Source organism: Pelodiscus sinensis, chromosome 14 (genome assembly GCF_052426305.1).
Source record: "Pelodiscus sinensis isolate ZL-2025 chromosome 14, ASM5242630v1, whole genome shotgun sequence".
In the NCBI taxonomy this organism is placed as follows: domain Eukaryota; kingdom Metazoa; phylum Chordata; order Testudines; family Trionychidae; genus Pelodiscus; species Pelodiscus sinensis.
In genome coordinates, this window is record NC_143065.1 from 40,033,672 (window position 1) to 40,059,028 (window position 25,357).

Consider the following 25,357-nt stretch of genomic DNA (forward strand, 5'->3'; position numbering starts at 1 on the left):
CCTAATTTCTGCATCAACACAGTGTTAGCTGAGAGTCAACAGTCATACAGGGATCTGCCGCTTACTTGCTGAAATGTCTGTTGCATTCTTTGAGATGAGCATTTATAGAGGTGGCTGCTCTTAGCAGACTAGCCTGGCATTAAACTCAAGCCATAGCAAGCAGCAAAATGAATCCACTCAATATCAAGTTGGAGCCTGCTCTCCTTACACAAACTAAACCCCAATTGACTTTGATTATCATTTGCAAGGCGCCATGGTGCTAAGCGTGGTACAGTCATGTGGCAGGTGACAGTATCTGTCCCAATCTAAATCATTTTATGAGTTAAGCCAATTAAGGACAGCAGGATCAGTCCCAAGTGCCTGATACATAATATGTCCTTCTCTTTTCTTTCCTGTATTATACAGACTACGCAAGAGTAACCCTATTGCATACTTCCCTTTATATGTTGCTCTGCATCCATAGTTTGCAAATGCCCTACCAAGGAGATAAGTATCATTCTGCCCATTTTACAGACGGGGAAATTAATGCACAGACAGGGGCAGGACATGTCTAAGGTCGCGCAGTAGAGCAAACGCCAAGCTGGGACTAGACCCAAGGTCTCCAGAGTGCCAGCTAGTGGCCCTTGCTCACGCTCTCTGCCAAACCAGCACGGGAGCATGGTACAGAATGATGAGCAATAGTTTGGGGTGGCTGTATGGGCAGCTGGTAATGTAGGCAAGGGAAGGCACAGCCTTCCTAAAACTGTCTACACGCCCGGGAACTGGGGAGGGCAGCCCTGCTCCCCCAGCTACCAGGGAGAGATGGGGCAGAGGCGTGGCAGCCCTACTCTCTGGCCATCAGGGAGGGCTGGGGTTGGGGATGCAGTGTGGCAACCCTGGCCCTCCAGGTGGTCCAGAGGGATTGGACTGGGGGTGGGCAGGGCTGGGCTCCAGGGGCGGAGCCTTGGGTGGAAGGGGCGGGGCTGCGCTTGCCTTCACCAGCTGGCCCTTCACCTGTGGCTATGTTATACAGATGTGTCATCTCAAAGGAAGGCCAGTAAATCCTTGGTATTACCCCCCAGGCAATATCTAGGCTATGGAGCAGGAAAGCTGGTCGAGAGAGTTTTCACCAATTTGTGTAACTCCAGAGGCCTTTGTGCAGCAGGTCTGACCCGGCAGGCCATAGAGAGCAGAAGTGCTGTAGCTAAGTGATAGAAATGTAGCCGTGTTAGTCTGGGGTAGTTGAAGCAAAATGCAGGACAATGTAGCACTTTAAAGACTAACAAGATGGTTTATTAGATGATGAGCTTTCGTGGGCCAGACCCACTTCCTCAGATCACTATTGATCACTATCAGTTCCACTATTTGATCTGAGGAAGTGGGTCTGGCCCACGAAAGCTCATCATCTAATAAACCATCTTGTTAGTCTTTAAAGTGCTACATTGTCCTGCATTTTGCTGTAGCTAAGACATCCAAAAATACCCTGGGAGAACTTCTCTCTAGGCAAAAGACCAGAGCTTTACGGTCTGATCTCCAGGGAAGGAAAGGTCCCATTTCTAGCCCCTCAACCTCTTTCTAGTGCAGCCTGCGTACTGCCCAGCCTGCCCTGCAGAGAGCTGAGAGTGGCAGAGGGGTGCTGCAGAGAGGTGGCCGGCTAGCCCCATTCAGCAGAACTGAAGCGCACGTTTCACTCTGAGCACCTTTGAAGTCAGGGTTACAGCTCCTGCTCATGGCAGGATCGGGCCTCGAGGGCTTTGCTGAACAGGGATGGAATTGAGGAGGAAGCAGCTGTTTTAGTGCCTTGTCCAATCACCGCCTTTATTTCCTTGCCCCAGACAGCAAAGCAAGAGGGTCAGGTTTGCAAATGGCAATGCCCCCGTGAAAAGGGATCGGTATCTGCAGATTCCAGTGGCAAATGGGCAGAGTAACTAGAGGGTGGCGGGGAAGTGGGTTGGGCAGGAAATACCACATTTGAAGGAAGAAGGAGCCATCTTGGGGATAGGTTGATTTTTAAAAATCAACATCTGGTGTCTGGCAGAAGGGGGTCATTGGTTTAGAAGGGTAACATAAGGCCTGGTGGGGCTAGATTGGCAGGCAGATTTCAGGGGAGCAGTCAGAAGTGCATGATAACTACGATTATCACGCAGGAAGCATCGCCCCGCGACTTCCTCATGGTTCTGTCTAGCTGTAAAATGTTGCATCAAGTAAATAAACAGGAGAAAAGCCATCCCTCAATTTCTAGCTGATGCCAATTAGCTAGAAATTGTTCTGCCTCAAGTCTCTCAGTGGCTTTGCCCTCAGACTACATGAAGGGTCTCTGGCCATGTCCTGGGACAACCAAATGACCAACTCAGACACAAGATCCCGAGCTTTTCCCAGCACTGCCTGCTGTACATTTTAAATTCATTCTGGTTCTGTAGTGAGGACCCAATGACTTTATTTGGGCTGAGGTCAGTTCCAAGGTGTAATAAACTTACACCTGGTTTTGTTTTGACACCTGGCAATAAGAGAAACTTTGGGCTAAATCCTTCTCCCAGGGTCCCTGGAGGGATCCTCAGCTGGTCTACGTTGCTGTGGTGCCGCTGGCTGATGGCTCAGCTGGCTAGTGTCGGAATGAGAATGGAGAAGTTGTTGGTTCCCAGTCCAGTGTTCAGGCGGAGAAGTTCCACAATGGGAACTGTGTCAGTGGAATCTGATCGCTGAGCCTTGGAAATGGCGCTGCAGCTTGGCAAAAATGAAATGTGTGTGCGCGCGCACGTGTGTGTGTGTGTATAAATATACTGCACAATAGTTTGTATCACTCTGCAGATGGGAGCTCTGGGACTAACTCGGAGGGAACGAATAGGCACAGGGATGCTTTCATTTCCTGAGCGGAATGAAACAGGCCCCCGAACTGGGTCTCAAGGGAGAGTTTGTCTGTTCCCGTGGCACGCGGTTGCAAGATGTACTTGCTGCGGGTGTGAAGCTGAGTTGCACAGGCGCGGATGAAACGGAGGCTAAACAAACCTTGTTTTACCTTTTCCAGCACTGACGGTGAAGTTTCTAACCAAGCGGTTTATAAGTGAATATGATCCCAATTTGGGTAAGATTTTCTTCAGTTACTTTTCTCTTGCTTGTCGTCTGCATGCCATTTCCTGGAACACTTGTTTGCCTCCCCTAATAGTACTGTGATTTAAAGCCAAGCAGTTTCTGCAGCTTTCTTTAGCCAGCTGGTACCAAGCTGGCCTTTTATACTGGCATATGGGAAAACTTTCTTCCCTTTTAAATGGACAGCACTTCTTTCCTAGGCCAAGGTTTTCCATAAATATGGCATTAACGGAGGTGAGGAGGGTAAGGAAATTCTGGTACTTTGAAAACAACTAAACTCTTGGGAAATATAAAACCATAAGGACTTAATCTCTCTCTCTACATAAAAACGTTTTTCTTGTGGGACGACAGAATGATGTCATCACGTCTCTCTGGCGTCCCACAGGCTCCGCCCTCGCACAGCCTCCCTGCCCCAGACATTGTTCGGGGATGGCAGAGCTGCCTGGCAGCCCCACCGGGGCAGATTCCGCCTTCTTGCATGAGGGCCAGAGGGCGGCGGCAGCAGATCCTCACTGTGCTCGAGGCCCCAACTCCTGCAGTTGCCTTGGGCCAGGGCTGGAGTGCTCAGGCCCCCGCCTGCCCGGTGCTTCAGCCTTGACTCCTCCCCCCCCCTCGCAAGATTAGCGTGCCAGTTCCAGCTTCTTGCGGGGGAGGGAGGAAAGCAGAAAACCCTGAAACTCGCCCAGGCACTGGCATGCTAATCTTGTGGGGGTGGAGGGAGTCGAGTCTAGAGCACGGGGCAGGTGGCAACCCAAGCGCTCCTGGTCCTGGCCCGAGGCAGCTGCAGGTGGTGGTTCCCCCCTGCATCCCAGAGTGTCAAGGTCCTTAGAGCAGCGAGGAGCTGCCGCCTTTGTCCCCACCGCCCCTGGCCTGGCTTTGGCCTTCCTGGTGGCTGAACCGGGATCAAGAGGCCTGTCACACAATCCCCTCCTGCCCTAGGTTATAACCCAAACTCCTGCATCCCAGTCCCCTCCCCTAGATCACAAACCAAACCCCTGCACCCCAGTCCCCTCCCCTAGATCACAAACCAAACCCCTGCACCCCAGTCCCCTCCCCTAGATCACAAACCAAACTCCTGCACCCCAGTCCCCTCCCCTAGATCACAAACCAAACTCCTGCACCCCAGTCCCCTCCCCTAGATCACAAACCAAACTCCTGCACCCCAGTCCCCTCCCCTAGATCACAAACCAAACCCCTGCACCCCAGTCCCCTCCCCTAGATCACAAACCAAACCCCTGCACCCCAGTCCCCTCCCCTAGATCACAAACCAAACTCCTGCACCCCAGTCCCCTCCCCTAGATCACAAACCAAACCCCTGCACCCCAGTCCCCTCCCCTAGATCACAAACCAAACCCCTGCACCCCAGTCCCCTCCCCTAGATCACAAACCAAACCCCTGCACCCCAGTCCCCTCCCCTAGATCACAAACCAAACCCCTGCACCCCAGTCCCCTCCCCTAGATCACAAACCAAACCCCTGCACCCCAGTCCCCTCCCCTAGATCACAAACCAAACTCCTGCACCCCAGTCCCCTCCCCTAGATCACAAACCAAACCCCTGCACCCCAGTCCCCTCCCCTAGATCACAAACCAAACCCCTGCACCCCAGTCACCTGCTTTGTCACAACCCCCTCCTGCCCTTGGTCACATTCCAAAACCCTGCACCCCATCCCCTGCCCTTCTGCACCCAACCTGTATTCCAGACCCCGCACCTACTCCATTAATATCATGGAAGAGTGCAGCCCTCGACCACTTCCCAAAATCTTGGAGTAGCTCTCCCAATCAAAAATTATTGCCCACCCCTGCTCTATATTACGTTAGAGACGGCAAGTCAAAGAAATGCCCCATGCACTTGATGTGGAAAGTGGGCATGTTTATGATGGTCCTTAGACCCTGAAGGAGTTCACTCCACAGTCTCAGACCAGCCCTTGGGAACGTCCTGTCTTCCACACAGAGAAGATTTACCCATATTGAAGAGATACCCATTGTGCCAGAGGAGTGAATAGAATCGATTAGAATAGACTAGATCATGTGCTCCTGGGTTAAGAAAAAGGGGATTATTTCCATTCTCAGTTCAGTTCTGTGTGTCATTTCACCACATGCAGCGGCTTTGGTACCGGATCTGTCAGACCCACGCACATTCCAGCTGGTATCTTGTTTTACAAGTCACATAAATGCACTCCTGGGTGGGACAGTTAATCAAAGGAACAGGATCAGGCTGAGGAAGGCTAGACGACAGAAATCGCAACTTTTGTCCCAGGAGGTTGATGAGAAGGGAAAACTGAAACTGTCATTACAAACAGCATAGATCTGTAAATATAAGAACAACAGCTTCTATAGTTATGGAGGTAGCATTGGCTCACTAGTCCCATTAATAAATAAAAAAGACGGGATGATTTCAGAAATATTTCCTCTTCGTTTTTTCTCCGATAAACTTCCCAGTGATGTCAGCAACAGTGGAACCAGGGGGAATTTGGCCAGAACAAGGACTGTAGGATGTTGCCCAGCAATTGAGAGCCTTTTATCTTATACTTGCTGTTTAAGACCCTACCTCCCACCGCAACCCTGAGGAAAGACTAGAGAAACTTCTGCCAGTGAGCACTCCTAGAAAATCCCCGTTCCTGTGTGGGATTCATCTGCTTAGGGGAAGATGGTCACAAGGTGTCTGATTTTTGGTTCTTCCTGTATGTGTGTCCAGACCGCTGTGATCAGTTACGGAGAACAGCTGAAACGTACATAGCTGCCTAAAGTTCATTGTGATGACATGGAAAGTCAATGTTCCAGGGGCACAGGAGCTGCAGGAATAAGAAGCTGGCCAGAGCTGTGTGAAAACTCATAACAATCATAACGGGGAAAAGAGGGTTAGAGACACTAGCATAGCAATGCAATAATGGCCTACTGGAAGTGGCAAGCACCACTGGCTTCAGAGGAAGGTGTATGTACTCTGCAGAGGGCAGTGACAGGATAACCTCTCCATAGGGAAAGTTTCCTCCTGACCCTCATTAGTTAGGTGTTGGTGATGCCCTGAAGCATGAAGATTTAAATCCTTCACAGATCTCCTTTATTATCTGCTGTGTGTGAATAATCTCTTGAAATCTGGATAGTGTATTCTGTTTCCTCACCAGACTGCCCATCCCCTGTCACCTGCGCACATACTGGTTTGTTATTATAGAATGGATCGAATCATGAGTCCAGAATTATTCAAGAGCGTGTTTTAGGCTCCCTGCCCTCCCCTCTACTAAGAATGAAATGAACTTTAGAAACCAAGGCGGGAAAGATTAAGAGAAAATTTTGCAGCTGCCAATCTTCACTAACTTCCCAGAGAACTGCCACGCTGCACTCCACTCAACATGGTTCAAAAAGCATCAACACCTGTAATACAATCCAGGGGCTTTGTCACCCTTTCTAATGCTACCTGTCTGACAATGCGGGATTGGCCGCTATTCTAGTCTCCTACAATGGGCCCCAGTTCTCAACTGCTTAGGCACTGCTGGGGTAAAGATGATGACTGTTATACCAAGCATTCATTATCACTGAACATGTTCAGTCATGTTTCCATTTCTGGCCTGCTCCAGCCGTGTTTAAGAAGCTCATCTGCAGCTCACTGACGTCAACGGGAAGGCTCACACTGACTTCTGTTGGCTTTTGAATGATCCCCGTGCTCCTGTTCTGCTCTGAGCGTAAACCCAGAACAACTCACTGATGTTAACAAGCTACACCGGAACAGAGCAAAATTTGGCTGCAGAGAGGACAAGCCTGGAACAGACAGGCAAACTACTGGATAGTACAAGTTGAACCTCTCTAGTCTGGCACCCTCAGGAATGACCAGTCCGAACCAGAGAATTTCCTGAACCACGGGAGGTCAATATTGTCTGGCAGCATTACCAACACGTGTACTTACTGGGCTCTTAGAAGATATTGCGGGGTAAATTAGAGCTAAATAACAGCACAGAACACTGAGAGCCAGGACTGGTGGCTGTAAACAAACTTTATGGGACCGCGGGAAACTCGGCCACACCCTTGCTAAGTGGACATCCAGCTAATTAAAATCATGCTGGAACATGGATGTTGGCAGAATAGAGAGTGCCAGACTAGAGATGTTCAACCTGTATTACAGATGGCAATGGACAGTCTCTATAACAAAGCCAAGAGAGCAAATCTGGGGCCTGAACTAAGCGGGCATGTCCCTATGTCATTTCTTTTCTCTCCTTAGCAGGAAAAAAAGTTGTATTCATTAACCAGGGCTGTCCTGCAGCGAACTCAATGTGGATAGATGCTGTACCCACTCATAGTCCTCTCCATGTGGGCAAAGGAGTTTGCATTGGAACAAAAGCGTGTGACTCAAAGCCCATCAAAGTCTATGGAAAGATTCTCAGTGACTTCAAGGGGTGTAGGTCAAGGGGTGAGAAAGGCAGCATCATTGCTTAAAGAAACAAAACCTCCTAATATATTTATTTTGTTTCCCCTTAAGACCTGCTCCAAAGCCCAGAGGAGTGACTGGAAAGATTCCCAATGGCTTTTGGATCTGGCCTGTCATGTATTTCAGTGTCTTGAATGTGTACTACTCCATCTGAAACTGCAAACTAGCAATTTGGGAACTATGTTAACTTTGGGAGGAAAATAATATCCCTGAAACAAGCAGCCAATGCTGAAGTCTGGAGATAACTATATTTTGCACTGATGGCAGTTAAATGCTCTGGGCATTTTTTTCCATTGAATCTCTGTTTGAGTAATTAGCAACTATTTTTGTGGGCCCGAATCCAGCACATAATAAAGAGTTGCAAATGATTTATTGTGGGCATTAGCCAAGAACTGACTACAGACCTAATAACTCAGCAACTTGTGTTCCTAAAAAATCCTTTCCTCAAATCTTGTTCAGGAACTCACTTTTAAAGAAGGGAGAAGAGAGTGAGAAAACCTTCCTGTATTTGAAAGCCTCTCAAAAATAGGACTATAAATATCTAGCTGGAGCAATTGCTGAACATTGATTTAGGGCCATAGTTGTTCTTTCACAAATAATCTTTTATTTCCCATTTCTCAAGAAAAAGGCAGCTACTACAGCATAAGTTAACAGACAATAACACCATCATGCCTCCGGGTTCTGATTCTGCATAACTCACTTTTTGTCAGCAGATCAAGCTTCTCTGAAGATACCAGTGTAAAAGCTGGCCGTCCTCTCCTCTGTCAGAGTATGCACACGTGCATTTGAGCCATAGGTTCATCATGAAACACACACCCTTGATTTCCAGTTGTTAGTGTTTTCACCTTCATTGATGGCCAAGAAAGAAAATATATTGCTGAGTTCTTGACCTGTGCTATTTGGATTCTTGAAGAAAAATACTAAAGCTTCTGTCTGCATTGTAATACTTAGCACTGGTGATCTTCGAAAGGCTTTGAAGACTCTGGTCTGGATTCATTGCTGTTTTATTCCAGTTTCACACAAGTTTAATGCTACTGAAGTCAATGAAGTTATACCAGTGCAAAACTGATATAAGGCAATAGTGTATCAAGCGCACTAGCTTTCCTATCCTTGTGCGAGGCAAGTAAGCTTTGTCAAGAATCTGCTACTCTGCTTGTGTATGTGTGCGCCACTTCTCTCTGCTGGATAGGATCAGAATTGCTTAACTGTGTGTCATAGATCCTATACTGCTATCAACAACAGGAGATTATCCTATAGCTCAGATATGAGGGGCATCTATGTTTGGAGGAGGAAGACTTGCAATCTACCCCTGCTATCAGCAAGGATTTTCCGAAGAGATGACATGCAACATTGTGACGTCACTTGTGTGGTGTAGGTGGCCACAGACTTGTTCAGAAAATTATTGACTCATTTTCCAGGTGGAGAAATTAAGCCTCTCAGCCTGAGCCTTGCAAGCTCAGATCAGCTATTCCAGGCCACGGGTCATTTCTATCTGTTACAGACGTACTCTCTGTCTGTGTTCATAGGAAGTCCTGTGGCAGTTACAGCCTAGTATCTCTGCCTAGGAATGTCTTGGCTGGTGGCTAACAGGAAGTCTGGTGGCCATGACTATACTACAGGAGAAGGTCAAATTTCCTTAATTCGAGTTTCCTCACAGTCTCCACAAAGGGAGGTCGATGACAGCCAACGCTCCCGTCAGCTTCCCTTACTCCTCATGAGGAATAGGAGTACTTGCACTGACGGGAGCACCCTCTGAGTTTGATTTAGTGAGTCTTTACAAGACCCGCTAAATTGAGTTCCGGAAGATTGACCGTGTAGTGAAGACAAGCCCTTAATGTCAATTAGCAAGAGGTGTTAGAATGGGTGATCTCTCCTGGCTGGTTCAGTTAGAGGAATTCCTACAGTATTTGCTCTTCTCCCTTCTTTTAAATCGGGAGTGGGGAACTTTTTCTTATCACAGGCCATTGACCCACATTAAAAATCAAGTGTGGGCCACACATGAGAAACAAGCTACTTAATTTAGGTTTTCTTCTTCTTTTTTTTTTTTAGCGAAAGAGAGAGAGAAATATAAAACATTCAGTTCACCCACTCGGGGTGGACATGGAGGTGTGGGGCTTCCCCTTTGGCAGGGCAAGCTGGCACTGGCAGCTCTCGCCTTGCGAGGTGTGTGTGTACAAAGGCTTGGGGCTTCCCAGACAATCTAGCCTTTGTAGCTTCAGCACTGTGGGGTTGGGGGAGAGGGGGAACGCCAAGATTTGCCAGGCACTGGATGAAATTAAGCAACAGGCTAGATTTGGCCCAGGTTCCCCATACCTGTTGTAACTGAACATTTATTTTCTGCCCTTGTCTTCTTGTTCTTGCTCTCTCCTGATCTACGTTGCATGGAACAGCCATGACAGGTCCAGTCCTGGCAAACAGCCTCATACAAGCCTCTTTCTTTTGCTCAAATTTCTCAAAACTGAACTCGTCAAGATAATTGAGATGTGAACTCCTAATCCAGGTGCAGTGAGATCAAAGTGCCTGCATACCGCTGCAGCTCCCGTGCCAGAATGTGTCATTCTGCTAATAACACTCAACAGATGAGGTTCATCAAATGAATTTATAGAGGAATTCACTTACATAAACCCCAGCGAGAGCCAAGTAAGCAACACATTAATTCTGAAATGGGTTAAGCTCTTTCCAGTTCCGATCTGAACCATTTATGACGGGATTTATTTTGATGGTTGAAGTTTTAACAGCAAAACAAGACCTACGTGCTCGTCTCCTACTGTATATTGTTTGTTAAACCAAGCTTAGCAGCTACGTTGGAATGTTCATGATTGAGGAGGAAATGATGGCTCTTAGTCAGCCTGAAAAAGGAGATTTGACTTTTGGTCTAAGACGGATGGTCACTGAGCAGAAGGATCCATCCGAAGCGGGAGGTTATTTTCACTTGACACAGTGCCCAGTCAAACTCCCAGAGGAATCAAGGGACCTTTTCGACTGACATGGATAGAAGCTGGTTCAAGCTCAGAATGTGGAGGAACTTACGCATTCTACTGTCCCCCATTGAAAAAAAGTGAAAACATACTAGTGGAATTCAGTGGGAAAACTTACCTTCAAATTACCATTCCACGTGCAGTGGCAGTCAAAAATGCAAACAGAATGTTGGGAATCGTTAAGAAAGGGATAGAGACTAAGACAGAAACTATCATATTGCTTCTATAGGAATCCATGATATGCCCATATGTTGAATGCTGAATGCAGATGTGGTCGCCCATCTCAAAAAATCCCACAATGTAGATTGGAATTGGAAAAGGTTCACAATGATGAGGGGTATGGAACAACTTCCATAAGAGGACAGATTAATAAGATAGGGACGTTTCTTCTTGGAAAATAGATGACTAAGGGAGATGTGACTGAGGTCCATAAAATCCTGAGTGGTGTGGAGAAAATGAAGGAGGGACTGTTATGTACTCCTCATAACACAAGGACCAGGGGGCACCAAATGAAATGAATAGGCAGCAGGTTTAAAACAAAAGAAAGGGAGCACTTCTTTATACGTTGTCAGCCTATGGAACTTGTTGCACGGACCAGCACTATAAAAGAGTTCAAAAAAGAGCTAGATACATTGATGGAGGATAGCTCCATCAATAGCTATTAGCCAGGATGGGCAGGAATGACCTCTGTTTGCCAGAAACATGGAATGGCCAACAGGGGGAGGGATCACTTGATGGTTACCTGTCTGTACCTTCCCTCTAAAGCACCGGGTATTGACCACTGTTGGCAGACAGGATACTGGGCTAGATGGACATTGGTCTGACCCAGTGTGGCCATTCTTATGACGAGACAACCATAGAATGCATGTACATGTATGCAGCGACACACAGGTACTACAGTGATAGGTTGGTATGAAGTCCTTGTGAGCTCTATGGATGTTGAAGTACACCCAACATTAGCTCTTAAGGCTTGTTAAGAAGTGTAATGGGGGGGCTGAGTGCCTTGATATGTGATTTGCATAGGCAAGTGCAGGCTGGCCCAGGTTGCATGGGAGGCGTGTGCCATGTGGCATAGAATCGTAGAAGACTAGAACTGGAAAGGACCTGGAGAGGTCATCAAGTCCAGTCCCCTGCCCTCGCGGCAGAGCCAAGCACCATCTAAATCATCCCTGACAAGTGTCTGTCTAATCTGCCCTTCAATATCCCCAGTGACGGAGAGACCACAAGCCCCCTAGGCAATTTATTCCGGTGTTTAACCTGCAGTGCCATGTGGCGTTGGTTCTGGGTGCGAAGACAGACGTGTGTGTTCGGAGGTGAGGGCTGAAAACAGCCTGTATTTTACCCAGGAAAGGGGACTCAGGGCGCCTGTGTGGCTGATGTGGTGATTCAGCAGAGAGCTTTGTGCAGCTAAAAAGGAGACAGGCTTGCGAGCGCTGCTGGCCAGCAAAGGCCTCGCTGGAGGATCAAAGGACTGTGGAGAGAGAATCCCACTGAAACTCCTCGGATGCTGTTGTACATATAGTGGGCCAGATCCGCGGCAGAAGGCAGCAGCTGGGGGATGGGAGCTTCAAACAAGAACACAGAAATCTCCCTATTGCATCCCCTTGAGTCTGGGGCTGCTAGAAGCAGGAGCAGTCCCCCCGCACCAGGCTGGAGCAGCCTCTGGGCTGCTCTCATTTGCACCCGCTCAGGGGATGGAAACCAGCCAGGCACGTCCTCTTTCCTCTGCTCACAGTGCACATGACAGCAGCAGGGAGGGGGTGCTGAAGGCGTGTATTTATGATTGGCTCTGGGACACCAAAGGGTCCTTCTTGAGCTGGGAGGATGCTTCTGGCAGCATCTGCCCATAGTGCGGCACCAAGTGTCCGTATGAGCTGGAGGATCTGGCCCAGTGTTCTTTGCAGGGAAACTGTGATGGGCTAATGTCAGCAAGGACTGTGGGCCAAAACCATCCCTGTGGTAACTGTTATTGCCTTCATTGGCGTTACAGCAGGACGACTGTGCTCTCGGGTGATCAGATCAGTCCGAGCGGCACATTGCAGATATCACAAGCGGGCAGATTGGATCGTTTCCCAAGTGGGGAACGGTCCCATCTCCAATCAGAACATTCTCCAAAGAGTCCCCATGCCACAGTCCCCAACAGAAACCAGCCAGTCAGCCAGCTTATGGGCAGATGGCTATAACTGGCCCTTCTTTTTTTGTCTCTTGTAATAAGAAACTCACGGCAAGCGTATCTCTCTAGGTAAGAATTGCATTGATGTCACTGTGTCTCAGATGGCAAACTCTCTGGGACTGAGATAATGTCCTTGCACATATTTGTACAGCCCCTAGAACAATGGGCCTCCAAGTCTGAGCAGGGCCTCTAGACAAGCAGCTATGAAATAATAGCAATGCAGACAGGCATAGCCGTGATCTAGACCAATGTTATGGCCTGGCTCCACACTGATTCTTCTGAGTAGTGCTCAAAATGATTGCAAGTACGGGAGGTGCACCAAGCGGTGCTGAGAAAGGTCCTGCTGTGATGTCTTTCTAACTGACCCCATGTCTTAGCAAATCTTGTGATCGGTGCTCCTCATCCGGGGCCAGGCCTAGCGATCGCCACTTTGCCAGGGTGGATAGAACCTGCATAAATAGCCTCCATGGAGTGTGAGACTCAGAATATGAAACTCTCCCCACACCTTCTGCTCTCCATGCTCAAAAGATCTCGTCTGTCTTGCAGAGGACACCTACACGTCAGAAGAAACTGTGGACCAGCAGCTAGTGCTGATGAAAGTGATGGACACAGCGGACCAGGTAATGATGAAGGGCTTCTCCGGGCCATCGAAGGAGGAGTTCTCTGTGCCTCTAGAAAAGACGGGAGGAGCTTGCTCCCGGTGGAACATGCCACAGGGTTCTCAGTAGAACGGCATGGTGGCTGTGAAATGAATGGGGAAGTGGGCTCTGCAGCTGATTATAGTTTGCTGGGAAGTGTCTCGTTGCGCCAGGGATGAACTTTGCCCCCTGCAGAGGCCAGCATGAGACGCATGTCAAGAGGGCTTCATTGCACGGGCCCAGTTCTGGCCTGCTGCGCAGGGGCCAATTTCATGCAGAATAGCAAATAGGGAGAAGCTGCAAATAGCTGCCTAAGCAGATCCTTTATTTCTACCCAAGCAAATCTAGGTTAGGCTTTTATCCTCCTGTCCATCACTGTGGGACCTGGGCACCTTCCATGTCCAATTGATAGCGATAGCAAGGCCAAAGGGCAGTGGTTCTCCAGCTTTTTGGCCCTTGGCTCACCCCACTCGATGCAAACCTTTCCGCGGACCACCAGCCAGCCACTCATGGTGACAAAATGGGTGCAGGAGCGGAGGCTGTGGGGTCTGGGTGGGAGGGAGGGTACAGGAGCGAGGTGTATGGGCAGGGTCTTGGTAGGAGGGGGTGCGTGAGGAGAATGGGGGTGCAGGGTCTGGAAATGATGGGGGTGCTTACCTGTCTCTGTTCCCCCCACCAATCCCAGACATCGCCCCCGCTGCTCCCATTGGCCACAATTCCGGCCAATGGGAGCAGCAGCGAAAGTCTCTGAGTGAGCAGTTTCCTGTGCTGCTGTTTTCCCAGTTGGGCGTGGGTGAGTGGCAGTGCATGGAGTCACTTCATCCCCCCACGAGCTGATCGAGCTTATGAGGCTTGGGGCTCCCCCCTGTGGGACTACGGCACTGGCACTCCAATCACACAGCAGGGGCGGGGCGAGCTCTGAGTCTGCAACCCACCTGCAAGATGGTCATGGACCACCACTGTAAGAACCACTGCCATAGGGATTTTGTTAAAACTTTGATTCTTCTTCCTGGCTGGGGTAAAAACTCTGCTTGAGGTAGAGGGCTTGTCTCTCTTGCTGAGGGGAGCCTTGTATGTAATCATGGTGAGACAGCTAATGGATAGAGCCCTGCACGGATACAAAATTTGTATCCACATCTGTGTCTGCAAAAGTGAGCCGCAGATATCTGCGCTGACATCTGCGGATGCGGATCCCTGCAGATATAGAGCAGATATCCGTGGATTTGCAGGGCTCTACTAATGGAGTCCAGTGCCTAGGGCTCATAGAATTACAACAGGAGCTGGTCGCCAGCGTTCCCTGTAAGCTGGGTGCTTGTGCAGCCGCTCAGGACAGATTCAGGTGTTGCCCAGCTGATTTGCAGAATGCACACTGCCTCCCACAGCTGGCAGCGTGTGTTTCTGGCGCTGGTGCACATCGGCACGTGTCTAGGTGCATGTAACAGAGGGTACGTCTAAACTACATGGCTCCGTCGACGGAGCCATGTAGATTTGTTGTTTTGGCAAAGGGAAATGAAGCGGCGATTTAAATAATCGCCGCTTCATTTAAATTTACGTGGCTGCCGTGCTGAGCCGACAAACAGCTGATCAGCTGTTTGTCCGCTCAGTGCACTAGTCTGGACGCTCCCCTGTCGACATCAAAGCCCTTTGTCGGCAGCCCCGGTAAACCTCATCCCACGAGGAATAACGGGGCTGTCGACAAAGGGCTTTGATGTCGGCAGGGGAGCGTCCAGACTAGCGCGCTGAGGGGACAAACAGCTGATCAGCTGTTTGTCGGCTCAGCACGGCAGCCATGTAAATGTAAATGAAGCCGCGATTATTTAAATCGCGGCTTCATTTGCCTTTGCCTATGTGTCTAATCTACATGCCTCTGCCAACAGAGGCATGTAATCTAGACACAGCCAAAATGCGTGCTGCATAGGAATGGAAAAAATTAGAGGGAACATTGCTGGGCACCCAACTTTCTCAGCCTCCATGCAAAAGCCTCCAGCCTGAAAGGGCAGTCACGCCATGGGCGCTGTTTGGGCCCTGAGAGCTGGCAGAGCTGCGGCCCAGGTGCTGACCTGTGTTCCATGATGTCATTCCAGCATCACTCAGCTGAAGTGAGCCCTCGCCAATCCCCCACCTCCACAGGGCAGGCTGGGTTGGGGTTCACTGCAAGGCCAGGCTCACTGATTCACTTGTAGGATGTCAGGGATTTCCTCGCAGTGGAACGCAGATGGTGACGCGCTTGGGTATGTTTTATTGTTTGTAGCTCCTGGAGTAACTCCAGATTCTGTGTGAAACAGACTAGCTCATCTGGAGGGTCTGCGTACTTCTGAGATACGAGTGGGGTGGGGGCTCTGCTTCTGGTGAAGCGGGCCTGGCTAGGAGGATCCTTTTCCAGCCTGATCCACCAGCTTCGTTGTCCGCTGCGGCAGGATCGGGACAGTAGAGAAGTGAGCTGCAAGGCACCCCCTGACCTCTGCTGGTTTGCACTGAATGTATGTCATCCATAGCCAGGGAATTGGGCCCCATATGCTGCAGTCTCAGGAGAAGCACAGAGCATATTGACTTAGAGGGGAGTCCTGGTGCTGCTGTGCCCTGGGACATGATATAGATTGAATCTAGCCCCTCTGCTCAGAGTTAGTCCCATCTCCAGTAGACCATCTCCAGGCTCAAGGGCTAGCCCCGTGTCCCCTGGAGTCAATGGGAAGATTCCCACTGCCTTCAGTGGGCTTTGGATCAGGCCATCCCACCGGCTCTCCCTGCCATGAATAGAATTTCTTTTAGGTACAAAGAAAACCCACCGATTAAATCAATGTGAAAGGCTGCCGGAAAGGTTAGTCTTTCTGGAAGCCCGGCCGAGCGAAAACCTAACACCGACACTACATGCTCTGCCTCGGGGGAGTGCGAGCTGTTTCGTATCATTGATTCCTTGCACAAGGAACTTTTTCATGCCACGCCAAGTCCGCTCTCAAACGGCCTTTTGAAAGGAGCTTCGTTGCGAAACAATGTACAAAGCTCGAGACAAGCAAGTGGCCCCAGACAGGCTGTGATCATGGCCCTGGCCTATGATAATGCTGTTCTGTGTTCCTTTGCTAGGACACACCGGTGAACTGCGAACGCTATCTCAGCTGGGCCAATGCATTCATGGTCGTCTACAGCATTGACAACAAAGGGAGCTTTGACGGCTGCCATCAGTACCTAGATATCATTTCCCTCCACTCGAAAGGCAGTCAGCACGATTATCCCATTCTCCTGCTAGGAAACAAGCTGGATATGGAGCAATACAGGTAAGAAGCCATGCAGAGGGGTGACATTGCTCAGCCCAGATTAAGCTGCAGGGCATAAGGCGGTTTGGGCTCCAGCCAGAACTGCATGTCTCTACCGAGACAAGGGGACATATTAGCACCCGCAATAGTTGTGATGGTGTGTCGTGAACAGCCAGTCACTGAGTTCTGAACTGAGCTTGCAATCAATGTTCCCTCTACATTTTTCCATCTTTGTGTAAAATAAATTTTGTCATGTGCACCGAGGCATATGCAGATGTGCACCACCAGGACAACCGTCCGCCAGGGGCTGGTTGGGATTTGAATTGATCCTGGGCGGCCGCCCAAGTGCACAGCTTACAGGGAAATGCTATTTCACACGAAGGTCACCACGCCGCCGAGGGTTCCTCCCTCAGAACTCGCCTTTGGGTGGAAAACTGCACCAAGAAGAATCTGTTTGGCTGAATGCCACAGACCAAGTGCCTGCCCTCCTCATTCACCAGTTGTGCTCTTGAAGCAAGGGGGCGGAACCTTTTTCAGCTTGGGGGCTGCTGACCCACAGAAAAATCAGTCAGGGGCTGCACACAAGTGAGAAGCAAAAAAAAAACCAAACCAACAACAACCCCCAAACAAACAAACCCCCAAACCAAACTCTCACTGAGGTGCCCCGACTGAAAAGGAGACAGACACTCCCCACGTTCCCCTCAAACACCAAGGCCTAGGGAGGCCCAGGCTAGTAGATTTTCTGTGCTCGAGCCCCGTGGATTTTCTCTGCAGAGGAAGGAGGACGTGTGGCTGTGTAGTTGGCTGCCAGGCCATGCATGTTGATTCTGTGAAGGTGAATTGAAGGGAAGACCTATCCTGCCATCCAGACATCGGTGAGGGGCAGGCAGGAGGTGGGCAAGCTGCTAAGGCTTAATTCCTGTAGGCTTCCAAATATGCACCCTGGGCCACTCCCTAAAATGGCTGAGGGATTTGTGGTTGTGTGGCAGAGACCTTCTCAAATGGCAGGGCTGCCTTAAAATGGAGCAGAGCCATTAGTTCATATTCAATTCCTTCTTTCTTGGCCTCTCAGGGCTTGTTCTGATCCTCCAGTTTATCCCCCTGTTTTGCTTTTCTCCACTCTGTTCTATTTAAGGCGGGGTATTTGCTTCCCCTTTGGCATGCCAACATGGCTGTCCCTGCCCTGCTCTCCCTCTCCCACGGGGTCTGGTCGCTCTGTGCGTCCGGGTTGCTAAGATGCAAACTCCAGCACTGCCACTTCGGTTCATTGTCATCTGAGGCCCAGCGGAAGACGCAGCGTGAGGGCAGCCCCTGTGCTGTGGGACCTTGCCTCAGCTGTGAACGTTTCGCCCCTCACCCTTCCCCAATGCCTGCCCCGTGCCCAGGCTGGCTGCTGGAAGGTGGTTCGCTTCGTTTGAGGTCACTGCTATTTCGGGCTGGGTTTTTTAGGCGGCGTTGTAACGACGTGTGAGGAATTTGAACACGCTCCAGCTTCGTACGTGACAATGTCCGAAGCCCCGGCCTCCTTTTCTCAGAGCTCTTTGTTCCGTGGTTCTCTCCGCGGCAGGCTAACTGATATCCCCAGGTTTGCCTGGCCTGTGTGTTGCTCCAGGCTGATGCTTTAGAGCAGAGGGGGGGGAACCTTTTTTGGGTCGGGGGCTGCTGGCCCTCAGAAAAATCAGTTCAGGGGAAAAAACCAAATCCTCACCGACATGGCCCCCGACTGAGAAGGAGAATGACACTCCTCCACCTTCCCTCACACACCAGAGCCTGGGGGGGTCAGGCTAGTAGATGTTGTGTGCTCCAGCCCCACAGGAGGGACAGGGGGCAGTGGGGAAGGGGGTAGCTGGGGCTGCAGTGCGTCGCGGGCTCCCCAATGCTGGGGGAAGCTCTGAGCCCCCGGGGCTGGATCCAGGCTGGATCCAGCCCCCCAGGGCCTTAGGTTCCCCACCCCTGCTTTAGAGAAAACCTCCCTGCTTCTTGCTCACACAAGAGCCACATGATTAGAAACCCTGGGGGCACCAGTGTCTGTTCCGACCCCAGGGAACCTTTGCACGTGGAGCGAGGGGTTTCACATTCTTTCCGGCTGAATTGATGGCCCATGCCGCCCCCTCCCCGAAGCCTTCTCTTGCGAAGCTGAGAACAGCCTGCCCGTGAATCCAAGCTGTCACTGGCGACTTCGCTCCTTTTGCCCAGTAAGCAGCAGCCATGTGATTGCACAGATAAGCCCCTAGTTGAACATCCGCTCTTGGGTACCCACCGGACTGCACCCACCCCTCCGAGCATGGCCTCTGCCTTGGGGTCCCTACGCACACTCTTCAGGAACAGATTCTTTATCTAGCACACACACACCCCACCCGAGAGCTTAGCCCCCGCAATCCAACTGCCTACACCGTGCGATTAATGCTGGCCCTCCGGCTTCCCCACACCTTAGGCACACCCTTCCCAGAAGCCCAGCTGTATGGTGTTCTGGGTCCATAGGTTAACTCTTCAATGCCATATGGTGGGTGTACACAGACATGAACACAGAGACGCACGCTCACTCTCTCGCTCTCTGCAGAGGGTTCCAAACCACTGTTGCTTTTTAAACGTCTGAGACATGCATCCTTCGACACAGAAATAAACCCCACGTGCCGCTCCCTGCCTCAGTTTCCTCAAAACACCCGAACATTATTTGGGCTGGAGTCAGGGCCCTCTGGGGTCTCCAGAGCCCTTCTCCCACGACACGTTTTGCCTTCCCAGCACAGAACACCTCTCTGCAGGGGGCCCAGGATAATGTTGATAGTGAGGGAGCTGACAGCTATTGCACCCAGCTGTAAACCCTGGATGGAATGGAAACCATGGCCCCAGAGCAGCTTGTTTTGATCCTGGATCAGAGGTATAATAGGCGGGAGAAGGCACGGCCTCCCCAAACCGCCCTCCGGCCCCCAGCCAGACCCTGCCCGCAGAATGCCTGCTGTATGGCCAGTGGCATGCTGCCGTCCTCCAGGGCTAGGGAGGCTTGGCTCCTGTAGGGGGTGGGGTCTTGGCAGAAGGGGTGGGGCTGGGGACAGGGCTGGGGGCTTCACCTAACTCTTCACCTACTGCCCATGCCCTGGATGGTCCTGCAGCTAAGTGGGCCCTTCCTGCTCTGAGAGCATGTCCGTCTCTTCCCCTCCTGACCCCAAAGTCCTGTGAGGGGGCTGGGAGTCTCCCCTCTGGAGCCCCGTGGTGTTTAACAGCCAGCCCAGACGGCTCTCCGAACGCCGAGTGCCTGCAGACAAGGTGGAGGGAATAGCTTCTCCAAGGGCTTCACTTCCCCGTTGTCCCAAGGGGCTTCCATCTCAGTGCCAACACCGCGTTGCACCGTGTCTGGGGGTGGCTGACCCAGGCCTTGTCAGCGAGGGGAGCACCTCCATCCACGTCCACTCCACAATACAGCAATTGGAACAGCTTCCCGATATTACCCAGAATCCCTGCGTTGTGCAGACCCTCTCAGCCCCTACAAAACTCTGTGTCTCCTCTGAGCCCCACTGCCTGTCTCCGCACCCTAGCCTTCCCCCTGCCCCTTTCAGCAGCGTGCCTCTGATCCGTAGCCAGAGCCTACCAGCTCTTTCCCCAGCCTTGGGGAGCTCCTCTCCCCTCCCCCCATTTCTGGTTCTCAGCGGTTTCTCCTTGCTTTCCAGTCTGACAACCCCTCTGCAAAGGCAGAGCCAGGCGCTCTGGATCTGCAAGCAAAAGTTGCTGCTGCTTGAGTTCACGGGAGGTAGCTGCAGGCTCATTGCCCTCTGTCCATGGCCCGGCCATGGTACTGGGGGTGGGGATGCTGACAGTATGGATTATACCAGCATCCCACAAACTCCACCATCTCAGCTGGGTCAGTCAGCTCAGGCTGTCCTTATCGCCCAGATGGTGTGGAGCTGCCTTGCTCTGTTTCTACAGGCTGCCCCAACCCCGGGCAGGAAAGATGGCTTTCACCGAGAAGCTTCCTACAATAATAGGAGTGTAGTGAGCAAGACCGAGAAGTCATTCTTCTGCACTACGCTGCGCTGGTTAGGCCTCAGTTGGAGTATTGTGGCCAGTTCTGGGCGCCGCATTTCAAGAAAGATGTGGAGAAATTGGAGACAGTCCAGAGAAGAGCAACAAAAATGATGAAAGGTCTAGAGAACATGACCTATGAGGGAAGACGGAAAGAACTGGGCTTGTTTAATTTAGAAAATGGAAGACTGAGAGAGGACATGATATCTAAGTATTTCAAGTATCTAAAAGGGTGTTATAAAGAGGAGGGAGAAAAATTGTTCTCCTTGGCCTCTGAGCATAGGACAAGAAGCAATGGGCTTAAATTGCAGCAAGGGAGGTTTAGGTTGGACATCAGGAAAAATGTCCTACCTGTCAGGGTGCTTAAACACTGGAATAAATTGCCTAGGGGGTTGTAGAACTCCATCACTGGAGATATTCAAGAGCAGGTTGGACAGACACCTGCCAGGGATGATCTAGATGGTGCTTGGTCCTGCCGTAAGGGCAGGGGACTGGACTTGATGACCGCTCGAGGTCCCTTCCAGTTCTAGAGTTCTATGGTTCTATGATTCTATACCCACTGTCCCTTAGAAGAAGCCACTCAGCAATATGGCACTTGAATCATACAGTCAGAGGACTGGAAGAAATCATCTAGTGCAGTACCCGGCATTCACGGCAGGACTAAATATTATCTAGACCAGTGGTCCCCAACCTTTTGGGGCTGCCGGATACCCAGGGGCGGGGCCACTCACGTGCTGGGCATCCGGGGACAGGGCTGCACGCACGCCCGGGGCGGGGCCATCCGTATGCCGCGTGGCCGGTGCCGGCACCACCCATGCGCTGCACTTCTGGGGCTGGCGCTGCTCCTGTGCCGCGCACCCAGAGGCGGGGCTGCCCACACGCCACACGCCCAGAGCCGGAACAGTCCAGGCACCACACGCCTGGGGCTGGTGCCGCTCCTGTGCTGCGTGCCCAGGAGCCGGCAGTGTCCATGCACCGCGCGTCCAGGAGCCGGCAGCACCCATGCACTGCACGCCTGGGGCTGGCACCTCTCCTGTGCCGTGTGCCAAAGGCAGGGATGCCCATACGCTGCGCGCCCGGGGCCAACACAGTCCATGCACCGCGCGCGGGGGGGCGGGGCCGCCCATGTGCTGCGCGCCCAGGGCTGGCATCACCCCTGTACCACACGCCCGGGGGCGGGGCTGGCCCCGATCACTTGGCGGGTGCACAGAAATGGCCCGGTGGGTGCCATGGCACCCGTGGCCACAGCATTGGGGACCACTGATCTAGACCCTTCCTGACAGGTGTTTGTCTGACCTGCTCTTGAAAATCTCCAGTAATGGAAATTCCACAACTTCCCTGGGCAATTTATTCCAGTGTTTAATCACCCTGACAATTAAGAAGTTTTCCTTAATGTCCAACCTAAACCTCCCTTGCTGCAATGGAATCCCATTGCTTCTTGTCCTATCCTCAGAAGAACAATTTTTCTCCTTCCTCCTTGTAACAACCTTTTTTTTGTACTTGAAAACGGTGATCATGTCCCCTCTCACTCTTCTCTTCTCCAGATGAAACGAAACAATTTTTTTCAGTCTTCCTCACAGGTCATGTTTTTTAGACCTTTAATGGGTTTTGTTGCTCTTCTCCAGAACTTCTCCAGTTTGTCCACATTTTTCTTGAAATGTGTGGTCCAGAACCGGACAGAGTACTCCAGTTGAGGCTTAATCAGCATGGAATAGAGTAGAAGAATGACTTTATTGTGTCTTGCTTATAATACTCCTGATGATATATCCCATAATTATGTTTGCTTTTTTTTAATAACAGTGCCACACTATTCATAGTTAGCTTGTGGTCCACTAAGACCCCTGATCCTTTTCTCCAGTACTCCTTCCTGAGTAATCCTTTCCCATTCTGTATGGCTGTGTCTACACTGCACCCCTTTTCCGGAAAAGGGATGCAGATTAGACAAGTCGGATTTGCAAATGCAGCGGGGGATTTAAATATCCCCCGCTTCATTTGTATAAACATGGCTGCCGCTTTTTTCCAGCTCGGGGTTTTGCCGGAGAAAAGCGCCAGTCTAGACGGGATCTTTCGGAAAATAAAGCCTTTTCCGAAAGGTCCCTTATTCCTCTTAAAATCAGGAATAAGGGACCTTTCGGAAAAGGCTTTATTTTCCGAAAGATCCCGTCTAGACTGGCACTTTTTTCCGGCAAAGCCACGAGCCAGAAAAAAGCGGCAGCCATGTTTATACAAATGAAGCGGGGGATATTTAAATCCCCCGCTGCATTTGCAAATCCGACTTGTCTAATCTGCATCCCTTTTCCAGAAAAGGGGTGCAGTGTAGACACAGCCCTTGTGTGTAACTGATTGTTCCTTTCTAAATGGAGTACTTTGTATTTGTCCTTGTTGAATTTCAGCCTGTTTACTTCAGACTATTTCTCCAGTTTGTCCAGATCATTTTGAATTTTAATCCTGTTCTCCAAAGCACTTGCAATGACCCCCGCCCCAGCTTAGTATCATCCACAACCTGTATGTGTACCCTCTATGATATTATCTAAATTGTGGATGAAGATATTGAGCAGAATCAGACCCAGAACTGATCCCTGCAGGATCTCGCTTATGTCCTTCCAGCATGACTGTGAACCATTGATAAATATGCTCTGAGAATGGTTTTCCAACCAGTTTTGCATCCACCTGGTAGTGGCTCCATCAAGATTGTATTTCCTTCATTTGTTTATAAGAAGGTCAGATGAGACAGTTTCAAAAGTCTTCCTAAAGTCTTGATTTACCACATCTACCATTTACACACACACCCCTCACCATCTGGATGGCTTGTTTTCCTGCCAAAGAAAGCTATTACATTGGTTTGACATGATCTGTTCTTGACAGAGCCATTCTGTTACTTATCACCTTATTATCTTCTAGGACGGTGCTTGCAAGTTGATTGCTTAATTATTTGCTCCATTATCTTTCTGGGCACAGAAGTTAAGCTGACTGGTCTGTAATTCTCCAGGTTGTCCTATTTCCCTTTTTATAGACTGGCTCTCTATTTGCCCGTTCCCAATTCTCTGGATTCTCTCCCATGTTCTATGGCTTTTCAAAGCTTTTCGCCAATGACAGAGCTATCTCCTCAATCAACTTCTTGATCATTCCAGGATGCATTTCATCAGACCCTGGTGGCTTCAAGACATCTAACTTTAAGTAATTTGTAACTTGTTTTTTCTCAATTTTAACCTCTGGTCCTAGCTCATTTTCACGGACATCCACTATGTTAGATGTCCAGTCACTATTAATTTCTTTGGTGAACTCTGAAACAAAAAAGTCATTTATCACTTCTGCCATTTCCTCATTTTCTGTTATGGTCAGGGCTCAACAAATCACTGAATCTACTCGCCCGTGGTGAGTCGATTTCAGCCAGTCGCCCCGTTCACCGGCGGCGCGCGCATGTGCAATGCGGGTCTTGTGCATGCGCAGTGCGGGGCTGGCGAGTAGGTTTCGCTGCCGTTTGTCAAGCCCTGGTTATGGTTACCCCAACTCCTCACTGAGTATCAGCCCTACTCTGTCCTTGATTTTCCTCTTGAATCTTGTAGAATGTTTTCTGGGTTACCCTTTATGTCTCGAGCTAGTTTAATCTCATTTTGTGTTTTGGCCTTTCTAATTTTGCCCCTACATACTTGTGCTGTTTGTTTATATTCCTCCTTTGTCATTTGACCTAGTTTCCACTTTGTGTAGAATTTTTTTTGGAGTTTCAGATCAATGAAGATCTCCTGTTAAGCCTGTGTGGTATCTTCCTATACTTCCTCACTCTGCAGCATCAAAAGCCCTGATTCAGTACCTGTCTAACTAGGTACAGGAGCAGTCCAACTGGCTTCAATGCATTGACTCTAAGGGCATGTCTACACTAGCTCCCTAGTTCGAACTAGGGAGGCTAATGTAGGCATTCGAAGTTGCAAATCAAGCCCGGGATTTAAATATCCCGCGCTTGATTTGCATCTTCCTGGCTGGTCACCATTTTTTGAAATGTACAAGTCCGAACTAACTGCCCGCATCTACACACGGCAGGGACCCAGTATTTTGAATTAAAGCCCTAAATCGAACTACCTGTTATTCCTCCTGCAAGGGGGCTAGACATACCCTAATAGAACTATTCTATTTAAAGTTAGAACCTAATAGAACCTGTTTAAAGTTAAGATTTTGCTGAACCAGAGCCTAAACCCTCATTTTAGAAGGGTATCAGTGTAATAAACTTTGACTATGAATATCAGGCACTTGGATAGCTAGTATGAAGCAAACCAAGACCTAATGAAGTCCATGGGAGCGTTTCCATTGACTTAAATGGATCAGGCCCTGCAGGATAAATTCTTTCATTTTGTGGTCAAGGCCTTTCTGTTAGCTGTCACTTCATATCAGGCTGTTGGAGTGGCTAGGGCTGGCCCCCAGAGAGAGAGATGATCTTAGACCAGGGGTGGGCAATAATTTTTGGTGGGGGGGCACTCCAAGATTTTGGAAAGTGGTCAAGGGCTGCACTTTTCTATGGAGGAGGTACGGAGTCTAGGATGGAGGTTGGGTGCAGAAGGGCGCACGGCGTAAGGGAAAGGGGTGCAGGAGAGGGTGTGAGGTTTGAGAGGGAGTATGGGTGAAGGAGGGGGTTGTGATCTGGGTCAGGGGATAGGGGTGTAGGAACAGGGAGGAAGTATGGGTGCAGGAGAGGATTCTGGCTTGGGGGTGGAGTGTAGGAGGGGGTACAGGGTCTGGGAGGGAGTTGTCACCTGGAGTAGGGGGCACAGAGGGTTTGGATGGTGATCTGGGGGAGGGAGTTGGGGTGTAGGAGGGGCTGGGGT

The 25,357-nt window shown here is 50.2% G+C and overlaps 1 protein-coding gene across 2 annotated transcripts in view; it reads left to right on the plus strand.

Moving 5' to 3' along the window:
* The window catches only part of RASL12 (RAS like family 12), a 37,500-nt gene that overhangs the window by 7,894 nt on the left and 4,249 nt on the right, over nt 1–25,357 (plus strand). For both annotated transcript variants that reach the window (XM_006129189.5, XM_075896910.2), the window contains 3 exons: nt 3,005–3,061; nt 13,181–13,254; nt 16,354–16,544. In XM_006129189.5, coding sequence (XP_006129251.1) covers nt 3,005–3,061; nt 13,181–13,254; nt 16,354–16,544 — 322 coding nt within the window. The remainder of the gene's footprint in view (nt 1–3,004; nt 3,062–13,180; nt 13,255–16,353; nt 16,545–25,357) is intronic.